General features: G+C 42.8%; 1 protein-coding gene across 1 annotated transcript in view; it reads right to left on the reverse strand.

Annotated features, from left to right (window-relative positions):
* Positions 1 to 23,914, reverse strand: part of LOC126426603 (uncharacterized) — a 272,243-nt gene that overhangs the window by 106,424 nt on the left and 141,905 nt on the right. Inside the window, exon 22 of the mRNA XM_050088496.1 lies at positions 21,323 to 21,501. Within this exon, the coding sequence (XP_049944453.1) occupies positions 21,323 to 21,501 (179 nt within the window). The remainder of the gene's footprint in view (positions 1 to 21,322; positions 21,502 to 23,914) is intronic.

The raw sequence follows: 23,914 nt of genomic DNA on the forward strand, positions 1-23,914 counted from the left end.
GAGAAATTCACATATGTACATCAAGCACTCCTTTTTTGAGTAATCACATTCATTCTCAATGCACTTTGTTAGCTGAGGGATAAGCCTCCTGGTATCTTTGTCAAAAAAAAAAAAAAAACTTCCTGGTTCCTCTCTGATCCATTGTTTGATGGAACTCTGGAGCTCACTATTGACAGAAATCCCTTTTTCCACCCATAAGAGGGGAGAAAATATGAAAATCTGAATGTGGCAGATTACAACTTTGTGCAAAGCGGCTGATAATGTTCCAACTCACTGAATTCGAGAGTTGCTTTGTGACATTGTCTCTGCAGGTATGTGCACTGTCATTCTACAAGCAGACACCTGCCACTAACTATAGCCATCATCTTTCGTGGTTTTTTAGAGTTTTCCCCTACTGCAAAAATTCGATGACGAAAATCCCTCGACAGTCCCAAAATCCACAGTCCACACTTTTTTGGGTCAAAACCACAGTTCTTTCCATCGACTGTGAGGGAGTGGCCACGTTTAGTCGCTATTCACGACAGAGTTGATGAACTGATCACTCTCCAGTTCGAAGCATTCGAGAAATTCCCGTGAAGAGACAACTCTGTTTACTCGATGTCAATCTGTGATCTATCTCATTACCCACCTCACATACAATTTTCAAAAACCAAGAGTGTTCGTAATGGTTTCGTGCAGAAGAGATGTGGAGATTCCTGGAAATAATCGTTCACTTTATGCAAAGTCAATCGACAGGTGCCACAAACCACTTCTTCAATCTCATTCACCATCTCATCTACATCTACACAGATACTCCACATATCCCAGTTAAGTGCCTGGCAGAGAGTTCATCGAACCACCTTCACAATAATTTTCTATTATTCCAATCTCAAACAGAGTGCAGAAAAAACAAACACCTGTATCCTTCTGTGTGAGCTCTGATTTTCCTTATTTTACTATGATATTCGTTTCTCCCTATGAACATTGACAGCAACAAAATACTTTTAAATTCGGAGGAGAAAGTTGGTGATTGAAATTTTGAGAGAAGATTCTGCCGCAACAAAAAATGTCTGTTTCAATGGTGTCCACCCAAACCCTGTATCATGTCAGTGACACTCTCCCCCTTATTTCGCAGTAATACAAAATATGCTGCTCTTATTTGAACTTTCTTTGTGTACTCAGCTAATCCTATCTGGTAAGGATCCCAAACCGTGCAGCAGTACTACAGCAGAGGACAGACAAGTGTAGTGTAGACAGTCCCTTTAGCAGATCTGTTACATTTTCTAAGTGTTCGGCCAATAAAATGCAGTCTTTGTTTCGCCTTCCCCACAACATATTCTGTGCGTTCTTTCCAGTTTAAGATGTTCATAATTACAATTCATAGCTATTTAGTTGAATTTATGGCCTTTAGATTTAACTGATTTATCGTGTATCTGAAGTTTAACGGGATCCTTTTAGCACTCGTGTGAATGACCTCACACTTTTCACCACTTAGGATCAATTGCCAATTTTTGCACCATAGACATCTCTTTCCTAAATTGTTTTCCAATTTGTTTTGATCTCTGGATGTCTTTACTAGAGAACAAATGACAGCATCATCTGCGAACAACTTAAGACAGCTGCTCAAAGTCTCTCTTAAAACCTTTGTATAGATAAGGAATAACAGAGGGCCTGTAACACTACTTTAGAGAACACCATAAATCATTTCTGTTTTACTTGATGACTATCCGTCAATTAGTAAGAATTGTGACCTCTAAGACAGAAAATCATGAATCCAGTTTCATAACTGAGACGATATAAGCACTGGCAATTTCACTACAAGCTGCTTGTGTGGTACAGTGTCAAATTCATCTGGAAATCTAGAAATACTGAATGAATCTGAAATCTCTTGTCAATAGCACTCAGCACTTTGTGTGTGTAAAGAGCTAGTTGTGTTTCACAAGAACAATGTTTTCTAAACCTATGCTGACTGTATTTTAAAATCCAGCTGCATATTGATGTTAATTATATGGGTCTGTAATTTAGTGTACTGATCCTACTACCTATCTTGAATATTGGTGTGACCTGTGCAACTTTCCTTTCTTCGGGTACGGATCTTTTGTCGAGCGAGCGATTGCATATCATTGATAAGTATGGAGCTATGCTCTGAAAGGTACATAACTGGTATACAGTTTGGACTGGAAGACTTGCATTTATTAAGTGATTTAAGTTACTTCACTAATCCTAGGATATCTACTTATTAGTTACTCATTGGCAGCTGTTCTTGATTCGAATTCCAGCATATTTACTCCACTTTCTTTGGTGAAGGCTGTGGTTAGTAACACTGCTTTGACAGCACTGTCGTTGATAGCATTTCCACTGCTATCCCGCAAAGAAGCCACAGATTGCGTCTTGCTGCTAGCATACTTTACATACGACATGAAACACTTTGGATTTTCTGCCAGATTTCAAGACAAAGGTTCATTGTGGAAACTATAATAACCACCTTATATTGAAGTCCGCACTAAGTCATCAGTTTAAACTCACTCTTTTGTACACCATGGACTCACATTCTGCCAGCTTTAACTCACTATACCATTTGTATGCACCATGACACCATCCCCATAAACAATTTTGATGTTATTAAATAGCTGGAACGATGTATTTACCTTTCCATGAAATAAAATGATTACATTTCTCAGCTGGCAGCAGGCAGGATTCAGAATAGAAACACTTATTTCAATGTGGCACTAAAAGGAGAGTTATCAACCAAGTGAGAAAAACAAAATTATATTACACTGCCAACATCTTACCCTTAAATGCAATATCGCCAACCCTGTAAAAAATAAATAAACAAACAAATATCCCTTTGGGTGTCAATGGTTCCGTACTCTTACTTTCTGGACATGCCTATCACTCTTCTCAATCTACTGCTAGCGCATCATGTACAGAAGGAAAAAAATGGCATATTTTGTGATACTGCTTTCCTGAAACCAAACTGTGGTTTCGGCAACAAATTATGTGCACTGAAATGTTCCACTGCCTTTTTGTGTATTGAAGCACAAAGACATTGGAAATCAATGATAGCAAAGACATGGCCACCAATCAAACAGAAACTTCATAAGCGGTATTATTGCATTATATACATGAGAGGTTACCCAAAAGAAACTGAACTTATTTAACCCTTTCATGGGCAAAATTACTGAGCAGTTTTTTTTAATGAATGGAGAGCAGATAGTAGTTTAACAGACAGGTATATTTATCATACAGAATATCAAATTTGCTCCAACTGTGAAAGTGAGGTCACACAACAAGGTGGGAAGTATTCTTCCCACTGCCCTTCCTTGGAGTTAAATGACAAAAACAACTTGTTACAATGATTGTTCACAATTACTTGCCATGAAATTTTCTGAAACATGGGTCTATGCACAGTGATATTTGACAATATGTACAAGCACAGCGAGTGCTCTTTTGCGCAGCTTTGGTACTACAATGACGGCACGTCCAGTAGGTGTCTCCTAAAATGGGTCGATGCTTCCCTACAGCCACATGACGAAAATCTGCAGGTAGTTTACTCCTTTCTGCCAGAAAGACAGGTTTCTGTCCACGCCTTTTTTGGGATGAGAAGCCAGCGATCAATAGTCTGACTAGATGGATCCTGTATGTGAGCTGATAATGCTGTCCACTTTCTCTGTTACTTATTTTCCACAGGATAAACCTGTTCACTGCAGCAACGTCCACCAGGAAATGAAATATTCTGTGCCACCGTTTTACAGAACGTCTGCCAATAGCACACCTCTCTCGTAATTGATCAAACTTATTGACACCGCCCATTATTTTGTTGTATTCTGCCACAAATTCAGGACAAGAAATCTCTGTACTAGTACCATCTTTGTTTTTCCTTTTCACTGTGAATGTTTCTCATGGGTCATGAATTGAGGACAGGAAAGTGACTGGATGGTTATCCATCCATTTTAGTGCAGAAATGGCTCCTTTTGTTTCAAACTGTAATTTCCTCGTTCCAATTTTATGTTTTCCTTCACAAATTTGGGTACATCACTACAGCTTTGAGGAAAAAAAAATCACAAAATGTCACGCAAACAGCACTGAAAGGCTCCTCTATAGAGCAACACTCAGCTATACAATACCTCTGCGCGAAGGTACAGCAAAAACGGCGGAAACTTCCGATCGGAAGTAGTACCCTATACTGTTCACTAGGTGGTAGCACCGTACAGAGGTGGGAACTGTGAATCCCACGGGACTAGGAGCGAGTTCATTGTAGTGGGAAGCCTGTTTCCCACGGCTCACAAAAGGGTTAATTTTTTATTTACTTTGAGCTTATTTATTCACATTTTAAGCACAAACCTTCAATCCCCTTCAAAGTGCTCTCCACTTGTCTAATCTTTTATTCCATTTTCAAAATATTGTTTAAACTTATATTTTATAATGCTTGATGGCACCTCTCCCATATTTTTCTTCACATTGGCAACATCAGCACAACACTTTCCTTTCATGTCTCCTTTTCATTCTAAAAAACAAACCAAAAAGGGGGTGAGGATGGGTATGGGGCTTGAGGTAAAGGGGCCATGTCATTTTTTTGTCAAGAGTTGTCGTACAGACAGGGCTGTGTGAGGAGGGACATTGTCATGCTGGAAAAACCAGTCACCCAACTGCCACAAATCAGGCCACTTCCATCGCACACTGTTGCAGAATCTTTTCAAAACTTCCAAGAAGAAAGCCTAGTTAAACTGCCTGCCCTTGCGGAGCAAGCTCTGAATGGATGACTCCTCTCACATCAAAAACACAAATCAACATTGTCTTCATGTTTTATTTCACTTGATGAGCCAAGTTTCTTCACCTGTGATAATTTTGGAAAAAAAAAGTCTGTATCATTTTGGGACTCTTCTTTCAGACCGTACTTCCACGTGACCTTGTTCCTGTTCAACAGTCAGCAGTCGTGGCACTAATTTGGCACCCACCCTTTTCATTCTAAAATCTTCTGTCACAATCCGCCACACTGAACTTCAACTCACTCTCGACATCTCCACAATTTCTTCAACGGTCCGTCGCCGATCTCTGTTGATGATTGCACAAATGTTTTCAACATTTTCATTTGTTCGGGCCATAGAAGGCCGACCAGAAAGAGGTTAATCATCAACTGACATTTCACCAGTTTTGAAACAGGTAAACCAATGATGTTCAATTGGTTTATCTGTTTCAAAACTGGTGAAACTGCCCTGTAGCATTGTCCTTATAAACATTTTTTACATTTCACGGTCTGTTGCACTTTTTCTGAGCAAAAGGCAGAATTTTACTGCCACACGCTGTTCACAAAAATTATCCATTGGAAAAACAGCAATCAGACAAAACAACTGTTGACAAACTCTGCTCAAACTAGTCCTCACCTCTTTCAGCGATGGCACGGAATGCTTGCTGCGTGCACTCTCAGTGGCAAAACACGTTACTTCAAGAGCTCTGACAATCAAAAAATTAGTTTGGTTTCTTTTGGATACACCCTTGCACATAAAGGGAAAAGAAATATTAATCCAATCATTGCCAATGTGACATTTTCTGGCAAGGATTATACAAAACGAAAGGACTTAATATAAAGGAAACGGCTGCTAACACACTGCAGAAATGGATTAATGGATTGTTAAGTTCAGGGAACTGCTCCGTACGGATGTGAAACACGAATGATAGGGGATGCAGGGAGTGTCGAAGATCACCTGCGCTGCTCAAGTAAGCAATTACGATGTCCTGTAACAAGTCGACAATAAAGAACAAACAGAAGTGGAAAGGTGGCATCCTCAACCGCATTTTAAGACATTGCTCTTTGGTGAAAATTTTGATTGAGGGAATGGTGTACGAATAGCAACAGACAGGTAGGCCAAGATATGAGTACACAAGGCAAACAGGAAGTCATGGGGAGCAGCAGATGTGAAATCACAGATAAATCATTGGGGAGGGGGGGAGGAGGAAGAAAGAAAGAATGAGAGGGGAAAAAAGTAAAAATACACCCACGGAGAGATGTAAGAAATAGGAAGCAGACAAGCACATGCAAAGAGAGTATTTCTGGACAAAAGAAGTCTACCAAACATAGGTCTCAATTTAAGGAATATATTTCTGAGGCTGTACATTTAGAGAACAGCACTGTACGGCAATGAATAACTGACTACGGAGACACCAGAGAAGAAGAGGATCGACGAGTTTGAGACATGGGGCTGTAGAATGAGGTACAAAATTAGGTAGTCTGTTAAGATGAGAAGCAAAGAGTTTCTCCACAGAATCAGTGTGGTGAGGACACATGTCAAAAACACTGACAACAAGATAAAGGGGGATGACGGGACACGTGTTACGACACCAGGGGAATCGGTACTGGGGGCAACTTACACGGTAAGAACTGTGAGCGAAGATGGAGACCGGAATATTTCCGACAAATAATTCAGGATATCAGGTGAAAGTGCTGGCCGAAACGTGCCAACTTGCAGCTACAGAAGCTGCTAGCATGAGTTTCTTAGAAGTAGATACCTTAGGGGTTGCGAAGAAACTCAAATTGCTTGATACGGGCAAGTCTTCAGGTCCAGATTGTATACCGATTAGGTTCCTTTCAGATTACACTGATACAATAGCTCCCTACTTAGCAATCATACACAACCACTCGCTCACCGACAGATCTGTACCTGCAGATTGGAAAATTGCGCAGGTCGCACCAGTGCTTAAGAAGGGTAGTAGGAGTAATCCATCGAACTACAAACCTATATCATTGGCGTTGGTTTGCAGTAGGGTTTTGGAGCGTATACTGTATTCAAACATTATGAATCACCTCGAAGGGAACGATCTATTGATACGTAATCAGCACGGTTTCAGAAAACATCGTTCTTGTGCAACGCAGCTAGCTCTTTATTCGCACGAAGTAATGGCCGCTATCGACAGGGGATCTCTAGTTGAATCCGTATTTCTAGATTTCCGGAAAGCTTTTGACACCGTTCCTCACAAGCGACTTCTAATTAAGATGCGGGCCTATGGGGTATTGTGTCAGTTGTGTGACTGGATTCATGATTTCCTGTCAGGAAGGTTGCAGTTCGTAGTAATAAACAGCAAAATGTTGAGTAAAACTGAAGAGATATCAGGTGTTTCCCAGGGAAGCGTCCTGGGACCTCTGCTGTTCCTGATCTATATAAATGACCTGGGTGACAATCTGAGCAGTTCTCTTAGGTTGTTCGCAGATGATGCTGTAATTTACCGTCTAGTAAGGTCATCCGAATACCAGTATCAGTCGACGCTAAATAACAAAAAGTGTGAGGTGATCCACACGAGTTCCGAAAGAAATCCGTTGGAATTCGATAAATAGTACAATTCTCGAGGCTGTCAATTCAACTAAGTACCTGGGTGTTAAAATTACAAACAACTTCAGTTGGAAAGATCACATAGATAATATTGTGGGGAAGGCGAGCCAAAGGTTGCGTTTCATTGGCAGGACACTCAGAAGATGCAACAAGTCCACTAAAGAGACAGCTTACACTACACTCGTTCGTCCTCTGTTAGAATATTGCTGCACGGTGTGGGATCCTTACCAGGTGGGATTGACGGAGAACATCGAAACGGTGCAAAAAAGGGCAGTTCGTTTTGTATTATCACGTAATATGAGGGAGAGTGTGGCAGATATGATACGCGAGTCGGGATGGAAGGCATTAAAGCAAAGACGTTTTTCGTCGCGGCGAGATCTATTTACGAAATTTCAGTCACGAACTTTCTCTTCCGAATGCGAAAATAGTTTGTTGAGCCCAACCTACATAGGTAGGAATGATCATCAAAATAAAATAAGAGAAATCAGAGCTCGAACAGAAAGGTTTAGGTGTTCGTTTTTCCCACGCGCTGTTCGGGTGTGGAATGGTAGGGAGGAGGTTGTACAATTGTGGTTTGATGAACCCTCTGCCAAGCACTTAAATGTGAATTGCAGAGTAATCATGTAGATGTAGATGTCATGTAGATGTACAATGTGTGTAAGATACCGTGGGAAGTGCCAAAACTACAGTGGGATGTATTAAGGATGGCACAGTGTATTTTCGTGAAGGTATTTATCACTCTGCGGCAGTGCTACCAACCTGTTCGGCGAGTGCGCTATGGCCATAGCGCTGAGCTCAGTGTAGGAGTGGGGCGGCCTCTTTCTGGCAGCCCAGGCTGAGCCAGCGTCACCAGAGTGCCGATCCTCCCTCGCCCCACCGGCAGCACTGCCCACGGCGGTTCCCCTGCCGGTGCTATCCGTGCCGTCGCCGTACCCGCCGCCGTCGCCGCCGGAGACGGGAGTCGGAGTAGTGGTGCCGCCAGGAGACGCCGTTACGTCCGACGCGGGAGTGTCGTCCTCGCAGCGACCGTCACCGGGTCGGGACGAGTTCGAGGCGGCCTCGCAAGTGCCACCGATGTCGGAGACCGGTAGGCTCACTGACGGGGTGGCGGTGCTGTTTCAGTGTGATAGAGACAGTGTTCGAAGGTTAGAGGTTTGTGGTGGTCTACATTAGTTGAAGAAAAAATGGAAGTACGAAGGATATTTGGAACTGAAGCCAAAAGCACAATATTAATATAACACGGCAAAATTAACAGGAAACTTCAGTCGAAGCAAGAGAACATAAAAATTCTGCCTACCGTCACGGAGAGACTAAAAACACAATTGTTTCATCCACCGAGCAGCGTTACACATTACCTGACTGGTCACGGACCGTATGCTACGTTATCTGTACAAATTGAGAAGGCAGATGAACGACGGTGGCAGAGTGAGTACTCTGTTTCGAGAGGAACGAGTCGACTCCGTGCAGCTGACTGTATAGCAACTACAGTACCTGGGAAGTTCGAGGAGAACATCACGACAAATTCAATCGCGTGCCGACATCCTGGCGAGACGACACATCTTACAGGTGTAAACGGGGCAATTTAGATCGGTGACCACTAAACACGACAGCTCTTTGAGACTGTCTGTCCCACAAACCCAATCACCCTGGTGATACCATAGTTACTGGCTTCAAAGCACTCACTGAACATATAACTGGCTTTGTTGATCAACACTTGCAACCCATACTACAAAGATTTCCCTCCAATATTAAAGACACCAACCATTTCCTAGATCTACTGAAATCTGCCCGTACCAATCCCACCACACAGCATGCTATTCACCATTGATGCCACATGTGGCTATTGCAACATCCTGAATGAACACGGTCTGTCTGCAGCTGAACACTGCCTCTACCAGAGCCTACCAGATTCCAGACCTGTGACATCCTTCCTGCTCACCTTAATCAATGTTATACTTACCAACAACTACTTTATCTTTGAGGGCAGACGTATAAACAGAAAGCGGCACAACCGTGGGAACTTGGATGGCTCCTTCCTATGTCAGCCTGTCCACGGGTTGCTTGGAGGGGGCTTCCTGGGACCCGTAAGCCTTAAGCACCTGGTTTGGTTTAGATACATTGATGACATCTTTGCCATTTGAGCTTATGGTAAGACTAACCTGTTACATTTCTTGGAAACTCTAAATAGATTCTACCAATTAAATTTCACACAGTCCTATTCCGAATCCCATGCCACTTTCCTTGACACTGATCTCATCTTCACAGTTAACCTACTAAAAGACAACAGTACTTAAATTTTGACAGTCCCCATCCATTCCATGTCAAATGTTTCCTCCCATACTGCTCCCCTTATAGCAACACATCACCATTCACACCTCAGCCTTCACTGGATGTAATTCATTCTTCGTATCAATGAGATACTTAAATGAGGTCCATTTTATCTGACATTTTGCCCACTATGCCTAGAATTCCTTTCCATCACCCTATCAATCTTCAAAATATCCTACGCTCCTTCTGCACCCATCTCCCTACCCTACGGCTCCTACTCCTGTGACTGTCCCCACGGTAAGACTCGCCCTCTGCACACTCCTACCACCAACTACAGCAGCCCTGCAACTGGCAAAACATATACTATAAAAGGGAAAGCCACCTTGAAACGACACGTCACGTACCAGCTGTTATGTAGACATTGGCATGGCTACCACCAAGTTGAAACTTCCTGGCAGATTAAAACTGTGTGCCGGACTGAGACTCGAACTCGGGACCTTTGCCTTTCGCGGGAAAGTGCTCTACTGACTGAGCTACCCAAGCACGACTCATGCCCCGTCCTCACAGCTTTACTTCTGACAGAAGCTCTCCTGCTTAATCTGCCAGGAAGTTTCATATCAGCCCACACTGCGCTGAAGAGTGAAAATCTCATTCTGGAAACATCCCCCAGGCTGTGGCTAAGCCACGTCTCCGCAGTATCCTTTCTTTCAGGAGTGCTAGTTCTGCAAGGTTCGCAGGAGAGCTTCTGTAAAGTTTGGAAGGTAGGAGACGAGTTACTGGCAGAAGTAAAGCTGTGAGGACGGGGCGTGAGTCGTGCTTGGGTAGCTCAGTCGGTAGAGCACTTGCCCGCGAAAGGCAAAGGTCCCGAGATCGAGTCTCGATCAAGCACACAGTTTTAATCTGCCAGGAACTTTCATATCAGTGCACACTCCGCTGCAGAGTGAAAATCTCATTCTACCACCAAGTTATCAGTTAAGATGAGTGGGAAGAGGCAGAGGGTGTATACTGGCAACACACAATATGCTGTTGCAGACCATCCTCCACAACATGACCAAAGCGACCTCGGTTCCTGTTTCCCCGTGCCATTTGGATTCTTCCCCAAGACACCACTTTCTCAGATCTCTGCAGGTAGGAACTGGCACTACACACATCCTCGGTTCTCACCACAAACCTGGCCTTAATTTATATTAAATTCTTTGGTCTCAGTGTTTCTTCACAGTAGCTATTCCTTTCTTCATTCCTTTTTATCTTTCATTTTCTGACCTGTCTATTTTTTGAAATCTGCCTCGCATACAATACACTTACTTTTTGCTCTTATTAAGTCGTGCACGAAGTTTTGGCAGTGATCTCTGTCTGCGCATTACTCGCCCTTCCACTTCTAAGATCATGGGTTTTCAAATCTCTTCCAGTGCAGCCCCCCCCCCCCCCCCCCAACAGTCATCTTCCCATCTCGTTCCTTCTGCAAACTGTCCCCTGACCTCGGCAACTTTTCCAAACTCTAATCCTTTTCCTTCACCCCTCTCTCTTCCCCTTCAACTCTCATGCCAGAAGAAGGAGACAATGGTTCCGAAAGTTTGCAAATTTTAATAACTTTTATATGTGTGTTCTTCTGCCACCACTTGGCAAGTACAGTTTTTATCCATCCTTTTACGTTATAGGATATGACAGTGACAAAGAAATATGTTTACAAGGTAACGTGAGAGAGAGGGGTACACATTATTTTAAATGATTACCAAGCAACTTATGAAATAGTTACACACCACTTAATTTTGTTTTCTTTTCTTTAGGTGTCAGAACTAACTACTGGTTTCTAACTATTGGTTTGCTGAGATTGGCACTATGGTGCAATGTGGGTTTGCTGATATTAGCAATGTCACATTACTGAGGGGAAGGTTAGGCAAGGTGCAAGCTACCTGATTCAGGATGGGATTTGATATGCTATCATCGATGTTATATGAGAGGAGTACAGTGAGTGTGAATTGCAGCAAAATTGGTATTTTTTTTTTCTTTTCGTTAATAATCAAATAAAACTTTTTAAATTAGTAATTCACTGGCGGAAAATGCTAACTGAACACAGATTTTACTACAATGTCGTTAGGTCTTGAAACTAAAATATATAACATTGACTCAATAAATAACTATACCCACAAAATATATGCAGACACTACACTGAATGATAATTAACACAATAATGACTACAAAGCACATAGTAATTAAACCGAATTTAGGGAAGCTTTATGTTATTTGCTTGAATATGTTACCCATATTTTATTTAATACCATAGAAATACCTTCACTTTGTATTAAAGACAAAAAATTATGTGGTGGGGAGTCTGTACTGCAAAGAGACTGAAAATCAGCAATGAAGCTTAGGAGGGGAGAAAAATTACCTTACAAACAGAAACTTTGTGCCCTGACTATGAATTGTCACAGTTAGGCATGCATAGGTCACTGTAAGTGAACCATATATAGTAATTTAACAATGAAACTAGTTGCAGTAATGAAATGAAAAGAATTGACAAGCTTAAGCATTTTACGAGAACATGCTAGCACTATGTATATATCTGAATATGAAGTACGATTATGTCTGAAGTAGACAATGGTTCTGAATACCTCGCGGGAAGAATTGGTGCTCATACTTGATAAATCTGTGCTGTTTGTTTGTATGTATATCAGTCTTCTCCTTTGCTTAGCGGTAGACACAAATTTGTAATTTATCGTTTCTCTGGCTAACAACCACCATCCACAGCCATATATTAATCTACATTTGCTAGCCTTATAATTAATTACCTCACTTGTCACTGGTTAACTAAATTTTTTTAGCCATTTGTTTAGTTACTGTAGTTGTCACATATGTATCTGTATTGCTAGCCTTTTCGCTACTTATATTATTTGTCACCAACCAGCTAATTTGCTAGCCTTTTCATTAATTACCATACTTGACTGATTGCCTGCGATTATTGAGAACTTAGTCTGCCACTGATTATCTCGTTTCCTAACCACTGATAATTTAGACTTGTTTTCACTGATTAACTGCATCACCAAATGCAAGTTTATTTGACTTTTGTAATACATACATGGTCTGTAATTACCAAGTAAGCACTAATATTCTGCTGCCTCACTTGCTAGTCATCCATATTACCGAGTCATAAACACATTTTGTACAAATTTTGTAAATATTCATTTGTGCTACTGTATGCACAGAGGGATCACAATACAGATGAGAAAATGTGTGTTTCATTACATGAAACAAACCATAACCTCAACTAGAATTAAGAAAGACAGATTAAACCCGTCTTTGATACACATTATCTGACATTTTGCACTTGAGCAACTGTTCAATAAACCAAAAACTGTTTTTCAGGCAACTTTCATCAACAGCATTGGCATACCTAGAGAAATGTACGATACACACCGTGCTGTTTTACAATACATTTATTTACCACCTGTTTTGATAATGGACCACCTTCACAGAGGAAAAATATCTATTGTGACAACTTCACATGGCATACACATGGTATTTAACCAGAAAAGTATATGCCGTTGCTGGTTTGAAAACTTAAGAAAATGAGCTGCTTTGATCAACTATTGTGCGTTAACTTAGTGGGTCTTCTCGGCCTGAACAATGGCGCTGTGCCATTACTGCTGTTACATGTTTTCATTGTTGGTTTCTGCTCGGTCAAGTTGTAATATGGCGTTAAGTATCATTTTCTTACATTTTCAAGTCAGCAATAGGGTATACTTTTCTGGTTAAATAGCATGTGTATGCCATGTGAAGTTGTCACAGTAGATATTCTTCCACTTTGAAGATGGGCCACGGCTGAAACTGGTAGTGAATAAACGTATTGTAAGACAGCACAGTGTGCATCAAGCATTTCTCCTAGTGTTTAACAAACAGTTCTTCCACTTTATGCAAGGGTTATTAGGAAAGCAAGGCCCAAATTGCCACAGGTAATCAAATGTCGTGTGAACAGTTAAAATGCACAAGTGCACCGACTCCCAGCGTGCCTAGTTCGTCAGACAATGCCATTTGCATTGGTGTTGTCACAGTACTGAATTCAAAATGTTTAAAGCAACTGAGCAGCCTGCCAACTGTTAAAAACTGTTAGTGATTTAGCTTCTGACAACAGCGGAAATAAATCGACATATACGTGTGGTGTACAGCCCCGACGTGACGAGTGACAGCAGAGAGTGTAAGTCGGTGACAGCTTTTAAGGGCGAATGTGAATATGTTCTCGATGAACTGCAATGAGGCCGACCGTCAGTAATCTCAAAAGATTTTGATTTCAACTTTGCCACTGGAATTACCAAATGTGGATAGAATAACTTTGAACAAAATAGTCACCGAAAAGCTGCTATTCTGCAAATCGTGTGCACATCGGTTTCTCGAGCTGTTTAATAAGAAAGAAAAAATGGAAAGATGAGATTGTGCTATCGCTATTTTGGACCAGTGCCATAAGAAGAATGATCAATTTTTAGAGAAAACTGTCACATGGGATGAGGCATGGATTTCTCACATGGCCTCAATAGTCTAAATGTCAATCAAGGAATGGCATCACATGGCATCACCTATCAAAGTCGAGGGAAATTAGACAATCTAAATGCAACGTTATGCCCAAAATATGATCAAATATTTTGAACGGGAACAGACTGTCCGTCCACTGTACATTCCAGAATGGGTGCCAAATGATTTTCACTTGTTCCTCTGCCTAAAGGAGTTTCTTGGCAGCAAGCACATTGCAACAGACAAAGAGGTGAAAGAAGGAGTTAAAGACCGGTTATCTTCATAGGCGGCAGTCGTCTATAACTCAGGGATACAAAAACTTTTACAACATCATAACAAATGCTTAAACATATATTTTAACCACATATAAAAATAAAGAAACCTGTAAGTAATTAAATAAAAAAGTTTTTTAAAAAATTGTGACGATTCGTGTTTTATAAGAAATCGTACCTTACTTTCCAAATAACCCTGGTATTTACATGGTTCTGCCTAGACAATTTTGTAATGGGGTCATATGTAAAATCAGGTATATCATGATCATATTACCTGAAAAGGATGAGGGCACAAATTTTGGCTGTGAGAACAAGGACTTGAATCAAAATGAAAAAACATGCCAAATATTACTAACCTCTGAGGTGTAACACAAACTTGTATTTATTACATCAAAAATAAAACACTGCAAACTCCAGGTAGGAATATCAACAATGTAGGAAAATATAGATTGCTACTTATCGTAAAGAATCGCCAACTCAAGCATCTCAGGCCGGAATCCAACATCACATGTGATGCAATCAGCAATCTGGAAGGGGTGGGGAAGGCGAAAGAGAAGGGGAAGGGACAGTAATGTACGGGTGGGGAGAGAAGAGATGAACACTGTCTGGTTCATTGTACAGGAACTAGACTGCCGACAGGCGCAGTGTCGCGAGGTTGTGGGGCAGCGAGGTGGAGGAAAAAGGAACGAAAAGGATCGTAGCAGGCAAGGACGGATGGATGCCTTGGCAAAGGGCTGCAAATAAACAAGGTGGGAGCCAAGAATGGGAGGAGGTGATAGGACAGAGGGGTCGCACTATTGTGTGGAGGGTGTGGGGAAAGTATGTTACTGTAGGTTGGGGCTGGGATAATTACGGGAGTGCACCGAAGAGCCAAAGAAGCTGGTACACCTGTCCACTATCCTGTAGGTCCCCCACGACCACGCAGTGAAGAAGTGCTGGAGGGAACTTACACCGTGAATCCCGCAGGGCTGTCCATAAATCTGTAAGAGTATGAGGTTTTTTTTTTTTTAAGGGCACAAAACTGCTATGGTCATTAGTGCCCGGTCCTTGACTTAGGAAACAGTAAAAAACGAAAATGGAAACCAGCAGTAATGGGAACGAAACTCAAAAAATTGGAGAAACCAAAAGCAGAAGGAAGGCTTAAAAATCAACTGCAGAAAGAGGTTGGTTGTCCCCAAAAGAAGCTTCAAATGACTGATGTCATTTAACTGGCACTAATAAACTCGAGAACGCGATCGGCTGAGCGCGTGTCATCTGCTAAAATGGACGATATATCAGGCGACAGTTGTAGACGGGCGCGTAACGGAGTAAAATAGGGGCACTCAATTAAAAGGTGTCTCACCGTCCACAGTTGAGAGCAGTGGGGACAAAGTGGGGGAGGATCACCGCTTAAAAGATGTCGATGGCTAAAAAGACAGTGCCCTATCCGGAGTCTAGTTAAAATTACCTCCTCCCGACGACGCATTCGGGAGGAAGAGGTCCGAGCACAGGGAAGAGCTTTCACATCCCGCAATTTATTACGGGGAAGTGTCGACCAATGTGCATGCCATAAAAGAACAACACGACTACATAAAACGCTCCGTAGATCGGCGAAGGGAATCGATTGAATAGCTGGCCGAAGAAGAGAGACTGCAGCCTTGGCCGCTATATCGGCCGCCTCATTTCCACAGATACCAATGTGTCCCAGGAGCCAGTAGAACGCCACCGAGACGCCCCCCAGGTGGAGCAAGCGTAGACAGTCCTGAATCCGGTGAACCAGAGGGTGGACAGGTTAGAGAGCTTGGAGACTGAGGAGAGAGCTGAGAGAGTCTGAACAGATAACATACTGTATCCGCTGATGGTGGCGGATGTAGTGGGCAGCCTGGAGAACAGCGTAAAGCTCCGCAGTATAAACCGAACACTGGTCGGGAAGCCGAAATCGATTTGGGGTGTCGCCAACAATATAGGTACTCCCTACACCAAACGATGTTTTCAAGCCATCAGTGTAAATAAATGTGGCTTCCGTCATTTGTGCACATAGAGCAGCAAATGCCCGACGATAAACAAGTGAAGGGGTACCATCCTTGGGAAATCGACAAAGGTCACGGAGCAGGCAGATCCGGGGACGGAGCCAAGGCGTTGCTGTTCCCGAAGTTGTCAAGAAGGTTTTAGGAAAGCGGAAGGAAAGAGAATGGAGCAGCTGACGGAAGCGGACTCCCGGTGGTAGTAGGGAGGAAGGGCGGCCTGCATACCCTACATCCAAGGAGTATGAGGGGTTGGTGATATCTTCTGAACAGCATACTTCAAGACATCCCACATATGCTCAATAATGTTCGTGTCTTGGGAGTTTGGTAGCTAGCAAAAGTGTTTAAACTCAGAAGAGCATTCTTGCAGACACTCTGTAGCAATTCTGGACGTGTGGGGCATTTCACCGTTTGCTGGATTTGCTCAAGTCCACCAGAATGCACAACGGACACGAATGGATGCAGGTGATCAGACACGATAATTACTTACGTGTCACCTCTCAGAGTCATATGTAGACATGTCACAGGTCCCATATGGCTCATACTGCACACACCACACACCATTACAGAGCCCCCAGCAGCTTGAACAGTCCCCTGCTGATATACAGGGTCCACGGATTCAAGAGGTTGTCTCCATACCAGTACACGTCCATCCGCTCGACACAATTTGAAACGAGACTCATCCGACAGCGCAACACGTTTCCAGTCATCAACAGTCCAAAGTCGGTGTCGGCGGGCCCAGGTGAGGCATAAAGCTTCGTGTCATGCAGTCATCGAGGGTACATGAGCTCCGAAAGCCTGTATCGGTGATGTTTCATGGAATGATTCGCACACTGACACTTGTTGATGGCCCAGCATTGAAATCTGCTGCAATTTGCAGAAGGGTTGCATTTATGTCACGCTGAATGATTCTCTTCAGTCGTAGTTGCTTACATTCTTGCAGGTTCTTTTTCCAGCAGCAGCAATGTCAGAGATATGATGATGTACCAGATTCCTGATATTCATGGTACACTCGTGAAATGGTCGTACGGGAAAATCTCCACTTCATCACTACCTCGGAGATGCTGTGCCCATCGCTCCTGTGTGCTGACTATACCACCACATTCGTACTCACTCAAATCTCGATAACCTGCCATTGTAGCAGCAGTAACCCATCTAACAACTGCGCCAGACACTTGTTGTCCGATATAGGATTTACCGACCACTCCACAGTATCCTGCCTGTTTACATATCTCTGTATCTGAATACGCATGCCTATACCAGTTTCTTTGGCACTTCAGTATATAAGTGCGGACTGGCAAAAACCGTGCTAGCTAAGTTTAGTTAGTGCGCGATTTCTGTGATGTACAGTCTGTGTCAGTTCATTTTGTGAATATGTTGGAAACTTTCAATTAAAAAAATGTGTCAACTTCGTCATTTAAGAGGTTAGGAATTTCATCTATCGTCCAATTCGGGTGTTTTATAAAAGCCACAGGCAAGATTACTGGAAATTTAAAGTAGTTGTGAGAAAGCAGATACACCCGTTCTGTCAAAGCATCATTACACATGACAAGTTATGTTAAGGTCCAAGGAAGCACTTTAAACTGGAAAGGTATCTGTACTGATAAAACTGAGGAATTATCAATAGGCAAGCATTCTACCAACCAACTGCAACTACAGACATTGGCGGTAAATATTTTGTTACAATTCCATTTTTTAACAAACATGTGGCTAAGAGGGAATTGTTATATCATCCTTCTTAGACCCGTAAGCTGCCTCGTTGCACAGTCCACTGTAGCAGGCAGTCTTAAGTTGCACACACGTGACTGTAGTGTGTTGACATCGTAACACACTGTAAAGAAGTAACACCAGTAAATCAGGTATCGAAAACATTCTCGAGACTGTTTCGAAGAAGAGAGAATTTTGTGTGAAGCTTGTCCTTCGTACTCTGAGTTGCACAATAGAACAATAGTGTGTGAAACCTGGCCACGACTCGAATGAAATGCGGAACAGAGAAAATTCTTTCCTAGGAAACGTCACGACGTGACAAAACTTAACGTTTTCAACAGAAACCTACCACAAGATGACAAAGTGCGGAGATTCACACAAAGGAACAAAACTTTGATGATATACCTGACATTCGAGCCAACGTGACACATTGAACATCTGAAAGAAGAAATATTCTGATGGTTTCACATGGTTGTACAAATGATTTGTGCGTTGTACTCAAAAGGAGGGGTCTACTTAGAACATTTAAAGTATTAAAAGCACCATCTTACCAATATATTTTTTGGGATGACAATGTATATACAATAGCAACGAATCTCAGATTAATAAGAATGTGACGCGATATCTAAGGTTTCCGAGGATACGGTCACGCTACAAGGTACTGAGCTGCACGAGGGAGTCGCCTCTGCCACCAGTGGTGGTGGTGGTGGTGGTGGTGGCGGTGGTGGCAGGAGCTCGGAGTTCCGAGGGCCCGACTCTCACCCGGTGGCAGTATTCGGCAGCTGCGGATGCTCCGACAGGCCAGTGTGACGTCGCTGCAGGTGCTGGTGCAGGCTGCGGTGCGTGCGATCTCGGTGGGCGGTCACCGACGCCGCCGGGCTCCTGCGGAACGGCCACTCCTCGCGCTGGTGGCGAAAATTGACGTTCTCCGACACTTCTGTGTACTGCGGGTCTGCAACAGACAAATATGGGAACTGTTTGGCAGGCGAGTCGTCCGAGCACACCCAAAGACATTCGCCTCCACGGAATGTAATATCTCGCAGGTAGAGGGAATCTCCTCGGGTTATCGGCCGATTCGTGACGTCTCACCGAGTTACCTACTCTTCCTACCTAGTACTTCAGGTGGCGTATCGGGCTCGTTCCTTTACAAATGTCGGACCGTAAACTCACTTCTCGAGGACTTAACGGGTGGGCCAATCACATGTCTCCAGAAGAGATTTGACGGTCGATGCTGCAGAGAGCTCTGACGGGCCAATGCTGCCTGCCCCATTCTACCCACTGCTTTCAGCACTTTCTCATCGGCACATTCCCTACGTATTTTTGTTAACGCCACATCCCGTGCAATTTTCAGTTAGGAATTGCCACCTGGGTTGCCAAGAATGTTCTGTACTTGCACTTCCACTGCCTCTCTGACGGTTAAATCCCAAAAACTGTAGGAACGGCCCGCCACTACTTTCTGTGCCTTTCGTCGGTGTCACTGCAGCCTCGAACGGAATAAGGTCCCGTGTCGCACCGACCCCGTTCGGCGATTTACTATCGAAAGATACAGTTGAAAGACAGACACGTGACGATCTCGTTAACTGGACAGTTGTTGCCGACTGAGCTCTGCACGGGATGAGGTGTCGGCAAAAATAAGTCGGGAACACACTCGTGAGAAACCGGCAGGAGTAGTGGGCAGCACAGGCGGGCGGCAACAGTGCTCCAGCCACCGGGTCTCGACACGGGAGTGCAGTCTAACAGACTGGACACGAACCTGACACTTTGCCCGATACGGCTCGGGAAACTTGTCAAAAGGTTGTAACACGACGCCAGGAGTAGCCCGGTGACCGGAGAAGACTTCGTCACTGAAATTCTCTCAGAGAGAGCTGGTACTCCTATCTGGTCAGTTGTTAGAGCCCATCATGTCCCTCTGAGTTACTCTTTAACCATGGTTTACACTGGAATGAATGGAAATGAACAAAAGCAAATGAGCATTCACAGAAAATTCAGCACTGTCCATTACCATTTGCTCGCACCTGTGAACAGTCGATTACACGAGACAAATATGAGGAGAAAGACAATAACCGGTGTAGTCCGCAAATGCTGCATTATTGTTTTTTTTTATGCTTATAACTGGCACACAGTATACAGCACTATACAGCTAAAGACACTAAGCAAAATCTCGATATGTCAAGAGGATTATTTTGCACAGCGAATGGACTGTTTTTGATTAAGTAAGCAAAAGGCTTAGGAAACGATGAATTTAGATGTCTGAATCTGTACGTAAGTGTGAAATGCGGAGAGTAGTGCACTTAACACTGAATTGCAGCTTCAGCTGTCCTTAGCATGCTTTTTACGGGCTGCACATTACAAATTACAACTGGTAAAGAAATGTGATACAGTTCTATGAAAGGGAGTATAAACAGTGTAACTGTGGTATTATTTAATTTTATTTGTGATAATTTTATGTCAGTTTAGTCAGAAACCTTTCCACATCCAACTTTAGTTCAGTGCTTTCTGCAGTAACATCTCAGTAATGAGTCATGTAATGATCGTAATTGTAACTTTTATTATTACGAGTGAGGCACAATTTTGCTTTCTACGATTACTGGTTTGTGCATTACTGATAACTACTGCTACCCACAACTTAGACTGTCCCTTATTCATATGTATCCAGTGTGCAATACAAAGGGAACCTTAATGAAAGTCAGTACAACAACTAATATTCATTTTTCTTGAACATAATACTTCAAATCAATGTGCGTAATTGGGCTGGCGATCGTTCAATTTTTCATTTGTATATGAACTTTACTACTTTCATTATCCCCAAAATAAAAGCCTGTTTAGTTTTTCTATTATTTGCAATAAATTCAAAATTACTGTCCAATACCCCATCCTTTAGACACATGCACGGTCAAAACTCAAAATCCTACCAGAGGGTAACACTAGTTTGTGTCACAGCAAGCGAGTGTTACACACTTCCATTAGTGTATATTTTGAGGTCAGAATAGAGTCAGGCATGTTGATTGGAGCAAACATTTTCTGATAACAGGTCATCCAACAATGTGGAGATATGGCTATTAAATGACAGCCAATCGATGAGGCTGAAATGAGCACATCGAATGTGGAGGCAATGTAGGCAATAGTGCAACAGCAGACACGAATGACAACACAGCCTGCGGCTAAAGTACGGAAGGGTGTACGAGGAGGGCACCGAGACGAGTGTAGAAAAAGAGATCGGGGTGACGTCGTTTCCAGACGCTCTGTCAGCGACCGAGGGACTCACCGAGTGTCCAGTAGTTGCAGCATCTGGCCTTGTCGTCACCACCCTCCAACGGCACTTTGACGAAGCACTTGTGGTACCACAGGCACCAGCGTACCGAGTTCCGCCAGATCTTCTTCTTGCCTCTGAAGTTGGGGAAGTGACTCGTGATGTAGGCGTAGATTTCCGGCACCGTCAATCTCCTGCCGGACAAACAAAAGCACGTGTCACAATCTGGATCGTCCAAAGGATAACTCGAGTTAGGGGCAGGGGGGCACATTTTGGCACATATACTGTGTATGCCCAAACGAGCCTCATACATCTAGTGACATTGTACAATAGGAGAAATAAATAGTACTTTCACAGATTCCCCTGCTTTTAAGTTGATAAGAAGTGCTGTTGTCAATATTGTATTGTCTGATTTTATTTACTTATAATACTGGGAACCACGACTTTATGACATTATGCCACCTTGGAAGCAAAGTAACACTTGGAGCAATGCATTTTATGGTAGTGAGTCACAGACAGTGAGGAAACCATAAAAGAATAGAATCAAAGCCTTTCTGATGTGGTAAAATAAAAGGATGTTGAAAATTACGAGACACTCGAGATAGACAATGGGGAGGGTTTTATGCAGAATCGGTGAAGAAAGAAACGTATGGAAAGGTTGGGCGAGAAGAAGGGTGAGGATGATAGGCTATGTATTGAGACATCAGGGTACACATAGGAATTGTAGAGAGGGTAAGAAGTGTAAGAAAAGGACCAAAATTGGAATACAACCGACAAATTTCTCATAATGTTCAGTGCAAGTACTATTCTGAGATTAAGAGGTTGCCACTGAAGATCTAGAAGTGGGCAGCTTCAAACCAATCTAAAGGACTGATGAGTCATGACACTACAAAAAAGTTTACAGAACGTTGGTTAGAAAATTTATAAACAAAAGAATTGTAAAATTAATCAAACATGAAGAGAATCTGTGAGAGAGTGTAGAAATAAACAATATAAATCACAAAAAGAATATCAAGTACTACAAAGAAATTCTGTACAGAATCTAAGCATTGTCTGACAAGGAAACATTGCAAGCTGGCTTTTGACATCTACATCTACATCCATACTCCGCAAGCCAGCTGACGGTGTGTGGCAGAGGGTACCTTGAGTACCTCTATCGGTTCTCCCTTCTATTCCAGTCTCGTATCGTTCGTGGAAAGAAAGACTGTCGATATGCCTCTGTGTGGGCTCTAATCTCTCTGATTTTATCCTCACGGTCTCTTCGCGAAATATACATAGGAGGGAGCAATATACTGCTCGACTCCTCGGTGAAGGTATGTTCTTGAAACTTCAACAAAAGCCCGTACTGAGCTACTGAGCGTCTCTCCTGCAGAATCTTCCACTGGAGGTTTCGCGATTACTAAGTGATCCTGTAACGAAGCGTGCTCCTCTCCGTCGAATCTTCTCTATCTCTTCTATCGACCCTATCTGCTATGGATCCCACACTGCTGAGCAGTATTCGAGCAGTGGGCGAACAAGTGTACTGTAACCCACTTCCTTCGTTTTCGGATTGCATTTCCTTAGGATTCTTCCAACGAATATCAGTCTGGCATCTGCTTTACCGACGATAAACTTCATATGATCATTCCGTTTCAAATCTCTCCTAATGCCTACTCCCAAATGATTTATGGAATTAACTGCTTCCAGTTGCTGACCTGCTATATTGTAACTAAATGAAAAGGGATCTTTCTTTCTATGTATTCGCAGCACATTACACTTGTCTACATTGAGATTCAATTGCCATTCCCTTCATCATGCATCAGTTCGCTGCAGATCCTCCTGCATTTCAGTACAATTTTCCAGTGTTATAACCTCTCTATATACAACAGCATCAGCATCAACACTTGGGGTTCATCGCCTGAAATTTTCAGTCCTGCTGGAAGCCTGTTGAAAATGAGCACTGCTGAACAGCACACACTTCTCTGCATGTCGCTTACAGAAATATTACCAGAGAGCAAATAATTCTTTCTGTCTAGTGATCACTGAACGAATGTTGCAGTTCCTTCTGGATGGGCTGACACTGTCAACAAATCCACCCCACGACAGAGTATACATGTTCAGTGATGGCAGTGTTAAGATTCTGAGACACCTCGATGACAGCCTCCGCAATGTGGATCTGTACATTTTCCAGGCTGGAAATAAACTCTGTGGGTGCAAAGAGATCCGCCACATCTTTCTTCTGTCAAAGCCTTCCGTCTACTACCCTAAGTCCTGAAATACTAAATTAGTCATTTCACCAACTGCCTGATCAGCTCAGGACACTAAACTCTCGCTCTTATGTCAGAAACTGTATGTGCTGTATTTCATAATAACTAAGCTTTAATCTTTTGTCTAAAAGATACCTGCTGATGATAACTATTCTATCAACCACATCATTTACATTTCACAGCTCGTGCCATCTGCAAAGATAAAAAAACTTGAGTTACGTGTAACTTTAGCGGCAGATCTTCGCTATACATTAAGAAACGCAACGGATCCAGAACAGAGCCCTGTAGCAATCCTCACTTTACACGACCCCCGCCGGATTCGATCCTCTTCCCCAGCTGTCGACTCTGGAGGAGAACTTCT

The sequence above is a fragment of the Schistocerca serialis genome, chromosome 11 (genome assembly GCF_023864345.2).
Source record: "Schistocerca serialis cubense isolate TAMUIC-IGC-003099 chromosome 11, iqSchSeri2.2, whole genome shotgun sequence".
NCBI classification, from domain to species: domain Eukaryota; kingdom Metazoa; phylum Arthropoda; class Insecta; order Orthoptera; family Acrididae; genus Schistocerca; species Schistocerca serialis.